The sequence below is a fragment of the Rosa chinensis genome, chromosome 3 (genome assembly GCF_002994745.2).
Source record: "Rosa chinensis cultivar Old Blush chromosome 3, RchiOBHm-V2, whole genome shotgun sequence".
Lineage (NCBI taxonomy): Eukaryota > Viridiplantae > Streptophyta > Magnoliopsida > Rosales > Rosaceae > Rosa > Rosa chinensis.
In genome coordinates, this window is record NC_037090.1 from 39192087 (window position 1) to 39204131 (window position 12045).

At 37.4% G+C, this 12045-nt stretch overlaps 1 protein-coding gene across 1 annotated transcript; it reads left to right on the forward strand.

Moving 5' to 3' along the window:
- The first annotated feature begins 3615 nt into the window (after positions 1-3615).
- On the forward strand, positions 3616-11715 carry LOC112193330 (DEAD-box ATP-dependent RNA helicase 13). The gene is made up of 15 exons (XM_024333431.2): positions 3616-3960; positions 4094-4474; positions 4705-4868; positions 4950-5144; positions 5491-5667; positions 6357-6742; positions 7546-7726; positions 8593-8715; positions 8799-8915; positions 9062-9166; positions 10034-10174; positions 10265-10330; positions 10663-10815; positions 11244-11325; positions 11445-11715. The coding sequence occupies exons 1-15, from the start codon at positions 3771-3773 to the stop codon at positions 11495-11497; spliced, it is 2514 nt and encodes an 837-aa protein (XP_024189199.1). The 5' UTR covers positions 3616-3770; the 3' UTR covers positions 11498-11715.
- The last annotated feature ends 330 nt before the right edge of the window (positions 11716-12045 follow it).

Here is a 12045-nt window from a genome sequence, read left to right on the forward strand (position 1 = left end):
ATCATTGTAAGCCACTTTGAGGAAAAACATCTATGTCATTTGGGCTCCAAAAGCCCTAAAGAAACGTTGCCTATGGTGGCCGGAGTTGAGAGTTTCATCAAACCCCCAATGCAGCGCGGTCACGGAGCTTCCTAACCTTGATGTACCCTCCACAGCTTAATTCATGCTACAATCGTACCACAGACTTGTTGAGGGAGGAGAGACGAAGAGATTGCGACTGGTGGCATGGCCAACGGTGGCTTGACGGTGAAGAAATCGCCGGACAAAGGGAGGGGGCCGATTCTGGATCGGGGAGAGAGAAAGAGGGACGGATTTCCAAAATTGGAAATCTGTCCTCTGCAATTTTTGCAAAATTCCGTCCTTATTCAAAAATAGAAACTTTTTCCAAAAGCCATAACTTCTTCATACGAACTCTTATTTTTGTGTTCCGCATATGCACGAACTCATTTCAATGCTCTCTATGACTTTCGTGAGGGAAGTTTTCAGAGAAACTCAATGAATAAAAGTCAACCCTTTGACCCCCCGAAAATAAAACGTTTCAAGTAATTATTCACCCAAACTAGTTCCACCTTGTCCTCGAACTATGTACTTATGCCAACAATCACTGAATTAATTCCGAAAAATCGTCGAAAAATAATAATGAATATCCGGGGTATTACAAGATGCTTATGGGGAGAAGAACTTGATTGAAACTCAAATAGCTACAAAATCTAAAACCAGAGAAAGAGGGTTTAGACTCTCTATTTTGAACTGTACATCCTCTAATGATTGAAGATTTTAGTTAAGAGTACTGCATGTACATCATATTTCACTAAATGAAGCCCAAATTCAAAAATTAAGTATGAAACATGGTAGTGGGAATCATCCCAAGTCCTCAATCCTATAGTGCAATTATGTGTGTTTCCCGCATGGCTTTGGATGTGGCATCGGGCAAATTCTGGTGTCTCTTGACCCCCCACAAACGGTCTCTTCACACCCACAATCTATTGTAACTGTTTACAGTGAGCAATGGCTCCTAAAATCAAGCTCTCAATCTCAGAATTTGCACTGATACTCCTTTTGAGAAATTGTGACTGTGAGAACCCACTTGAACTAAATGAAAAGGAAGAAGATGAAGAAGAAGAAACATATGAAGTTGTTGAGGAATACATTGAGTGTTGTTGAAACGCCACAACGAATGACTCTCTGTGATTTGTGTTGGCATTTTCCTCACTTCCATTCTCAACTCTCCTCTTCTTCATCCCCGGCTCCGGCCTCTGTCTTGGAGCACTGTGAGACCTAAACTTGGCCTTGAAAGACTGAGTGCTCACCATTTAATTCAGGTATCAACCTCAACAATCTTGGGGATTTCATCAATGTGTTGAAACTGTTATTGTTCTCCAAACAACCAGAGATCGTCGTGCTGTGGTTGGTAAATCAATTTGGGTTTGTTTCCCGATTCGATTAGGTGGAGGATAGATGAATCCGGTGTCCCCAATCTCATTTCTTAATTACCTGACAAGGAGGTTTGGTTTGAAGGACCATCTCTGTTAGGAATTTGTCAAGAGATGTGAGCTCATTCTTGTCAATCTCATCTTAGATTCTCAAATTAATCAAAGCCTCAACAGAGCAACTAAGGAAGAAGAACTGAGGGAAAAAAGAGAGAGAGAGTAAATTGGTCATTTTATGATCAAAATATGTCAGCTGGCAGCCTCATTAACGGAGCTAACGGCTCTAGGTACCTATTTTTGGTCGGGTTGAGAACCTTAGGTACAGTATTGATATTTTCAAAACGTGAGGTACCAAAATTTATAAGGAGCAAAATGTCAAGTACCGTATGGATCATTTTCCCTTTAAAGAAATACAATAAAGAAGAGGTTGGTTACCAAAGCAAATGTAGTAGTTCAACTGAAGTTATACAAATAGTACAACAGTAAGATAAACATAAATCCGTACAATTAAAAGACAGAGATAAAGACGACTATGAGTCGACTCCTGGAACGCTTGAGTCTTTACGTCAAATAATTTGCAACTTGCACACAAAAAAATGCATTAAGAGAAAATAAAAATGAAACTTAATGCTTTCCCAAATTGTTCTTTCATTAAAAACGAGGCATGCAAATCAATTTAGTAGAAAAAATTTTAATAAAAAATTCATGAAAAACAATTTTTCTGGAACTGGTAATCAATAAGATAAATCAAACGGCTAAATACTGATTACTACCCTATAGTTTGAGTCTAAAATTAGTTCAGTCCCTGAACTTCTAATTTCATCAAAAACATTCCTGCACTCTTAATTTTGATCTAATAGGTCCAATCAGTTAGTTTTCCATTAAGTGAGTCCGTTAACTTGCTAACGTGGCTCATATAAGCTTATGTTTTATGATGTGGGTTCCACATATAGTCAGCTTAGGAGTGGGTCCCACTTTTAGAAATCTATCAATTAAAATGGTTTTTGTCTATTTGCCCCATTTTTAGATTTTTTTTTCCCACTTACCCCATTAAGTTTTTTTAATTCTCTCTTACCCAAAACACTCTAAAGAAGTCTTCCCTAATACTCCATTAAGTTTTTTTTTTTGTGTTTTTAATACCATTTTACCCTCACTCCTTTGTTATTTAGAGATAGAGAGAGAAATTGGAAGAGAGAGAAACCATAGGAGAATTCGCTAGAGCTCATCACCGGTCGCCGGATTCCCAACTTTCGTAGAAATTCAGTCACCGGCTGCCGCCCACCGGATTTTTCTGAAAATCTCTATTGCCCCTAATAAAGGGGCAGTAGAGGTCTATTTCCAACCAATAGACATTTATTGCCCCCTAATAGATGTCTATTGCCCCCCAATAGAAGGACAATAGACCTCTATTGCCCTCTAATAGACGTTTCAAGACAAATAAAACTTTGATTAAAGAAAAAATGAAGAGATTATATCAATTTTAAAACGTTTATTGCACTCCAATAGACCTCTATAACCCAATAGACATTAAAAACTTTTTTTTCTTTCCTTCTGTCCCATTACTTAAAAATAAAAATCGATTTGGGCACTCATCTCTTCCCACACGGCCACAATCTCCGCCTTCATCTCCCTTCCGTTGCCGGCAATTCCCTAACCACATTGGAGCTAGATCCATTCACTTTCTTCCTCTCCATCGTACAATCCAAGCCCCTGGTCATACAAGTGTCCAATCTTAACCTCTCCGACCACCGGTATTGCTCCATCGGCCCGGAATTCTCGCTTTGATCCAGCCTCGCCGGCGTCGAAGCCTTCCCTGGCTCTAGCGTGCCTTTCCTCACAGTCAGAGACGGTGTTCGCTTCGCTTTACTCACCTGGAGCCAGTACGACTCGCTCTAAAACGAAACCGATAAACTCCGGGTCGCATGTGAAGAGCGATTTCTGATAAAAAGTTTTTCAACAAATAACCCAACAAAAATGACTCCACATGAGCGATTTCAAGTGTAAAGTTCAGGGTGGTAAAATGATTTTAACTCCAAAAAAAAAAAAAAATTAATATTCAACCAAAAAATTAAGTTGTATGCGATCATAGAAAGAAAAGAAAGAAAAAAAAAATTGTAAGCGGGCGAATGAGTTATCAATTTTCGCTTCTCCTCCTACAGTAAAGAGAAGCGTCTTGGTTTTTTTACACCAAAAAAAAAGAAGGAAAAGCGTCTTTACCAACGGCGCGCCTCCCTCAGACTCTCTGTCTCAGATATACGTTTTCGGTTTCATCCTTGGTTCTAGTGTAGCTAAGCCCAGAAACAAGTTCCAACTCAAATTAGGTGCCCACCGAAAATCGCAATGACGGCGACGCCGTTGCCACCGCCTCTGTCACGTGGAGCGACGAGGAAAGCGAAGAAGAAACAAATTCAACAGCAACACGCAGAGCTGGAGCGTTTGGATTCTCTCCCATGGAACCCCTCCTCTGTCCCTCTCCCTAATGACAATGACGATGCTGACCCTTTCTCCCATGTCAATGGCCTCGAAGGAGGTTCCCAACTCTATTCCCATTCATTTTTATCTCTTATTTCTTCTACTTTGAAATTAATATGATGAATTTTCAGTGCATGCTCTTAGGGTTTGTAGTTTGCTATAAGAGTTTATTTTAGTTTCAATCACTGCAGGTTTTCTTATGCTTGAAGAGATTGATGAGGCTGATTATGGCTTAGAAATTCCTGCACTAGAAGTAGAAAATAGAAATCGAAACGATAGGTCTAAGCCAACTAAAAAGTCCAAGAAACGAAAGCATGACCTACTTGATGCAAGTGATACCTTGGTTGAGGAGGTTATTGCTGAAGAGAGATTGGACAAGGATGAGAAACACATGACTAAGAAGGAGAAAACGAAGAAGAAGAAGAAGCTGGAGGAACCTCAGAAAATTGGGGACAGTGATGATAATGGTGGCAGTGAAGTTGAAGAGAAAGACAATGATGGGGATGTCGGTTCAAAGAAGAAGAAGAAGAAGGTGGCCGAGGAAAGCCAGAAAAATGAGGAATCCACAGTTGGTTCGTATTTTATTTTCAGTTTCAGTCCCTGATTTATCTAATTTCTCAATTTTGTTTCTGCACTGGTGTAGTCAAGTAGGTTACACTCTTACTACTGGTGATGCTTATGATACGCATATTTCTCTTAGTTCTCTGGACTTGTGTTAGAGTGAACTCATTCCAATACATATATCTAGGATCATATATAAAAAAATTAATGTAACTTTCTGCATGGGTGCATATTATTATAGATGAGAAGGATGAAGTAGAAGAGCAAGTTGATGAGGATGAATACTATGCATGGAATGAGTTGAGACTTCATCCCCTGATTATGAGATCGATATACAGGCTTGGGTTCAAAGAACCAACGGCCATCCAGAAAGCTTGTATTCCTGCTGCTGCTCATCAAGGGAAGGTTGGTTAAGGTTATTGTATAAAGTATTGGACAGGTGACAAATATTCTGTTTGATTGTTAATTAATTCATTTACGTGACAGGATGTTGTTGGTGCTGCGGAAACAGGATCTGGCAAAACGTTAGCTTTTGGTCTGCCGATTTTGCAACGCCTGTTGGACGAAAGAGAAAAGGCTGCGAAGATGTTTGAAGAAAAGGGAGAGGAAGCAGAAAAAGTCACTTCAAAAGGCTTTTTACGGGCCCTTGTTATTACTCCTACAAGAGAACTTTCACTTCAGGTAATTTAATAGCATTCTGAGTTGCTTCTATTCAGGCAGTTCTCAGTTGCATATGTTCGTCACATGTGTACATTTATTATATGAGCTTGAACACAATATAATTACAGCTGTGCATGGTTAGGGCAGTATTATCAGGTTCCAACGAGTTTCTAAAAGATCTCAAGAAATTTCTCATGTATACTATTGCATTTATCATGAACCAACAGTTTACTGATTTCTTGCCATGTATCTCAACATAAATGGCTGAACTTCTTTTTGAATAAGGAGGGCATGTGGATTCTACACTTCTTTTGTAACACTTGTCTGATTCCAGATCTTGTCGGGATTTCAATTTTTCCTTTTTCAGGTCTCTGATCATCTTAAGGCAGTTGCTAAGGATACTGATATTAGAGTGGTTCCAATAGTTGGAGGCATGTCAACGGACAAGCAGGAGAGACTTCTTAGATCAAGACCCGAGATTGTTGTTGGAACCCCAGGAAGATTATGGGAACTTATGTCTGGAGGAGAAAAGCATCTAGTTGAGGTCAGTACTCAGTACTAGTAGATGGAGATTGGATAACCTGAGACTACTTATAATAAGAAATTTCGCTTTTCGATATTGTTTTCTCTCCATTTCTATATGCATGCCATCAGATTTGCTTTCATTGATGTAGATTTTGTGCAGTGCACTTTATATTCTTCTTTGCTGTTGTTGTATAATGATGCCTGTGGAGTAACTGCCTTTTTATGTTGGATTAGTAGATGGCTTTTCATTATGAGTTGGACTCTTAAATGTTAGATGTAGTAGTTCCTAGTTAGCTACCTAAGTTCACATGTGCATGCTTATTTTATTCTGCATATGATAAGGTCTAGACCAGAGTTTATGTGCTTATAATTTTGTCACTACCAAAGATTCGGAGGAAAGTTAATTAGAGACAAGCCAATAATCAGAATGGAATACTCACTCCATCAAAGCCTGCACAACTTGAACTTTCATTTGTTTCATTTTGCGATGCTAACAGGGCATGCCATATATGTATTCTTATATGTATGAAAGTAGTTGTCTTCCTTGGCAGAGGGTGTCCCTGTTATTCCCGTGTAAGTGGGCCAAACATAAGAAATATGGTGGTGATCTTGGTCCCAAGTGTGAGATTTTAGGCTTATTTTCACATGCAACAAATACTATGCAAGGTGCTTGACCTTTATTCTTGGACTCCCTCTCTGCTTTTGCAGTTGCATTCATTGTCTTTCTTTGTGCTGGATGAGGCTGATCGAATGATAGAAAACGGCCATTTCCATGAATTGCAGTCTATTATTGACATGCTTCCTTTAAGGAATAGTTCTGCTGTACATTCCGGAAATGCACAAGATTCTGTTACCATGACCAACTTCCAGAGGAAGAAGAGACAAACATTTGTTTTATCTGCAACAATAGCACTTTCTGCTGATTTCCGGAAAAAGCTGAAGCGTAGTTCTCTAAAACCAAAGCATTCAACGTCTGATGGGGTGAATTCTATAGAAGCTCTTTCTGAGCGAGCAGGGATGAGAGACAATGTTGCCATCATTGATCTGACAAATACATCCATTTTGGCGAATAAGCTCGAAGAGTCATTTATTGAGTACGTGCTTTTCCTCTATTAATCTATTATCTGGCATTTGAAACATTTTTTTTTCATGAGGATTCAATTCACTTTACCAACTTGACCTGTCTTGAGTTTTAAAATTCCCCATTTAGTTGCGAGTACCGAACTCTGTGTGTGTGTGTGTGTGTGTGTTTGTGTGTGTGAGACAGACATAGATACGTTTAATGGCTATTTAATAAGAAACCAAGTTAAGGAATAGTGGCTATTTAGACTTAGATCACGTGAAATAACCTGACATATGTATTAGTTTTAGGTGTTTTGAGTGTATGCAGGAATAACCTGACATACATATAGATTCAGTATAGATGTTACATACTTATCCCACCGTGCATCTGAAAATTTTGAGTTATCTGGATCTATATTTTGGTTGTGTCCTCATCTTCTTTAAGCATGCAATTTTGAAGTTTGAAACATGCCCAAGTAATACTTTTCCTTGGCTGGCCTGATGCTTGAGATCCCAACTCTCTTACTCAAGGGTCACTTATTAGGCCTTACATAAGTAATATCTTTTTGTTCAGTGACTGGTAGGATTCATGAGAAGGTCAATCTGCTTTGAATTGAAGTTAGAGTGAACTGTCTGTTAGTCTGTTTTTTTTCTTTTTTTCTTTTTACTACAGTCAACCCTTTCAAGTTGTGTAACTGAAAACATAAATGCGTTCAGCTGTATGAATCATTCCAAATTACTTGTACTCTAATGTTGTTGAGTCATCTCGCTGTACATAACTCATATTACGGTAATGCTCTTTCCAATGAAATGCTTAATCATGGTAGGTTTGCAGATGCAGGGAAGAAGACAAAGATGCCTATTTGTATTATATATTAAGTGTTCATGGGCAAGGTCGCACAATCATATTCTGTACGTCCATTGCAGCTTTGCGACATATAACATCACTCTTGCGCATCCTTGGCACAGATGTTTTGACACTTCATGCTCAGATGCATCAGCGAGCCCGTTTGAAGGTTTGCTTTTCATTTTCCAATTAAAGCAAACAATCTATAAGTTGTAATTGTATTGCATGCCTACAGAAGTCAGTTATGACTAAACCTCATATATTCTGTTATACCTAATTCATTTTATATGAAGCATTGACACAATGATATTTGAAGTGTAATATTTTGCTGAGGTGAATTTTTATTCAGTAATAGTTGAAAGGTTATTCGCAAAGAAGAGTTAAAATCCACCTTTCTATTAAAATTTGGTTGACCTGAGGGGAGCAAGTGTATCATATAAGAGAGCAATTGAAGTAAAAAAAAAAAAAAAAAAACATATTTCAAGAGAATTATGATACCAATGATGTGGAATGAAAAGGTGTCTCTTGCTGTTTTCTTTTTCTTTTTAGTAGCACTTTCTCTTTTTGCAAGCTCTTTAAAGTTTGTGCCTTAAGTTCAGTCTGAAATTTTTATAGAATGGTACCTTAACATGTCTTGGAACCACAAGTTCTGTCTGAGTGTGTGTTGGCTTGAATGTATTGGCCTATCTTGATGGAAAGGTTTGATTAAGAGGATGAAATTCTGATAGGCTTAGGATTGCGCAGCTTTCTATTTGTGTACTGTGCTTGCGGTCCCAGAGAGGTGCAGATATGGTTACGTTATTGTAACAGTTACTACCTCCAGATCCCTGGTTGTTAACTTGGATGTATTAGATGGATAATAGAGCACTTCTTCTCCACAATCTATTTGTTATTCCTTTGGAAGTTTTCGTCCTAGAAAAAAAAAAGTCCTTTCGACTTTTGGTTGTATTTGTGTGTGTTTGTGTATGTATATGTTATACATATGTTTTAATTACTTTTTTATTATCCTTACCATCTTCATTGTACTGTATGTAGGCAATTGACCGTTTTAGGGGGAGTGAACATGGTAAACTTGTGGCTACTGATGTTGCAGCAAGAGGCCTGGATATTCCTGGTGTTCGAACAGTTATTCACTACCAGCTTCCCCATTCAGCAGAAGTAAACATTTGGATTCTATTATCATGTTTTGTTCTGAGGCCATGACCTTTTCCGACCTAACATGTTTTATCTCTTTTTACTAGGTTTATGTTCACAGAAGTGGTAGAACTGCTAGAGCCACTGCTGATGGGTGTAGCATTGCACTAATTGCGCCAAATGAGACATCCAAATTTGCTTCTTTGTGCAAATCATTTTCTAAGGTCACAGTCATAAAAAAAGCTTTCTTTTAAACGCTACTTTGAGATTGTGGTCATACTTTGAATATTTCAACTGCAGAACTTAAAATATTTTCAGTTCTGGTGCTCACACTTTGTCCTTAATAATTTGTCTCGCTTTCATACTTTAGGTAAGTTTTCAACGATTTCCTTTGGAGAACTCATACTTCCCAGAGGTTATGAGACGATTATCTCTTGCGCGCCAAATAGACAAGATTCTGCGGAAGGATTCCCAGGTATTCAATCAATTTAGAATATTAGAGTGCAATGCTAGTGGTGCATAAAGTGGGTAAACCGTAGGGCTGTGAAATGAAAAGGACCAGAGCTTACTTCACCTGATGTTTTGAAGGCTAGACCAGACCAGCTGAGGCCCAATTAGGCTTGATTTCATTTTGGTTGTTGAGATTGCCTCATCCAGATAGGACCCAAAGAATTGAAATGAGCCCTAGGCCTGGAATTGAGCTAGCTTGGCCCTATCTTCATTATAAAATATAACTAAATGTGCTTAGTTATTCATCATATTATTCAGTTATATAATTGAATATTCTACATTATATAGATATGAGTCTGTGCGTTTGGATAGGTCTATTTGGGGGCCTTCCGCAAATAGACCTTATTTATGCAAATCAAGTGCACCGATTGCTCTATCCAAATGAACTCTGTGGGCTCTTGAGTTACCCCTTCTAAAATGTTAGATCTTGTTCATTAGTTGTGTTAATGGCAGAAAGTCTTGAGTTTCATTGTAACTCATTAGAGTTTGCTATATGTGTGTTGTTTTTATTTTCTTTTTCTATAATTCTAACTTCAATGGGAAGTTCTTAATCTCTTCTTATATTTTCTTATATCTTTGATTATGAAATAAAATTATGGTGTTTCATATTACAAGTCTCTTTTTGCCTCCTAAATTATACTTGATTTACACCTTACTAGTGTATAAGACATGCATATATTAGTAGGTTTGTTGTGGTGATTCATTGATTCCTCACTTGTGTCTTATAAGGTTTTCAAATGATGAGCTGGAGTATATTTCACTTTCCTTTTGTAAACTTGCATATATATTTTTTTTACTGTAGAAGTATGCATGGTTTTCTTTCCTTTTGCAGGACAAAGCAAAGAAAAGCTGGTATGAAAGAAATGCAGAATTGGTTGAATTGGTTGTGGACAGTGATGAGGATGAAGAGGATAGAGTTAAGAATTATAAGCAAAAGAAAGCCAGCTCCATGAATTTAAAAAGCTTGCAGCAGGTTGGATATTCTTTCTCTTAATGGTGAAGTGCATCTTATGATTGGCAGATATGCATTTATGAGTTGATCTAACTTTGTGTTGAAAACCAGGAACTGAAGATGTTGCTTTCACATCCATTACAACCAAAGTCATTTTCACATCGTTACTTGACTGGGGTAATCATTTCACAGTCTTCTTCTCATTGATATTCTTTCTAGAAGCCACATTAGTTAACTTAGAGGAAAACAATTTCAATAGGCATATCATGCTTATAAGTTTTCAACAAATAATAACGAACTATGGCTTGTAAGTTGGATACTTTGGAGCATGTTTTGTTCGGTATTTCATGGTAGAATAATGTTTCACTCTTTATTTTTTTACTTTTCCTTTTATTTCATTTGATGGAAATGTTACTTTGTAAGAGGCTCCAGCAATGTTAGGCATGTTATATGCCCTATTCACATTACTGACATTACTGCGTGACTCATTTCTGTTATTGTTTTTTCAGTCTGGTATCACACCTCTGGTGCAACATCAATTTGAAGAATTGGCTAAGCAAAAACTAGGCGATAGCAGCAACTCAGGAAAAAGAAGTAAATTGTTAGTTATTGGTCAGAATTGTGTGGAACCACTCCAAGCACTTCGGAGTTCTGGGCATGAGGTAGTATTAAGCTCTACCCTTTCCCTATGTTTTCAGTCTCAACTTTTCACTTGCCTATAAGCAACACCTAAAACAAGAAGAATGCATGAATCAAGATCCTGATACTTCTGTGCTGTATGGTTAAACTTGCAAGTATCTTTATATAACCATTCAGATAATCCTATTCTTCAAGTGTTTCAGAGATTTTTCATAATAGTAAAACGGTTTGTATTTGGTGAAATATTGTAGAATGGTAATGCTGTACAACTCAGTCTTTTTCTGACAATAATAGTAGAATGGTACTGCTGAACAACTCATCTTTTTCGCAATTGCAATGTTAAAAACCATGAAACCGAGAGAATCTTACTTCCTTTTTAGAAGAACTTATCTTGTTGATCGTTTTCAATGTAGAATCTTGAAGTTCTCATAGTTCATACTCTCTCTTGCAGGTGCACATAGATGTGAAAGAGGCGGCACAAAAACGAAGGAATATGGAGAACCTAAGGAGGAAAAGAAAAGAGGAGAAAAAACGTATGCTTTTCATTCCTTTGTTTTTATTTATCTTTATTTCTCTTTGGGGTGGGGGTGTTATGCTTCCTATGAATTGTTTTGGAGAAGTGCATAGTTGTTGATATTGTTATTCCTGCCAGGGTTGAGAGATGACCGCAGAAAGAGGAAGAAACAGCTAAAAGGGGGAGAATGAGTTGAATGGTTACTTGGAATACTCTTCCAATTTGAGGATTGTAGTTTTTGTTAATCATGTTGGAACTCATTTCAAAGCAATTATTTTCTGAGAAGTGATTTTTGTTACTCATTGAGATTGGTTTTGCGGTTCCTCAGATTTAAGCTTTTTTCTCATCTGCTTTGGCACATTTGTCCTCGAAAAATTTTGGAGTCCCAAAAGCAGCATATTTTGCAGTACCATTCATCTTCCTTCCTATTTGCGTCATCTAGTTTTCAATAAATAGTTAGTTTTTTTTTTTGGGTACAATGGGGGCACTAGGCCCAGAAGCAAGGAAGAAAACAGAAAACAGAAAAAAAAAAAAAAACTAGTTTATCTTAGAAGACATAAGAGCATCTTTAGCAATGTTAGTTATTTTTGAGTCAAATTTTAGCCAAAGTACCTAAAAAGTCATTTTAGTTAGCTACTTTAGAAATACGTCTCTGCATTAGTGCTCTTTATTTTAGCTTGTTTTGAATTTATATTATTTTTTAAATGAAGATTAAATAGTTTAAATGTATTTATAAATT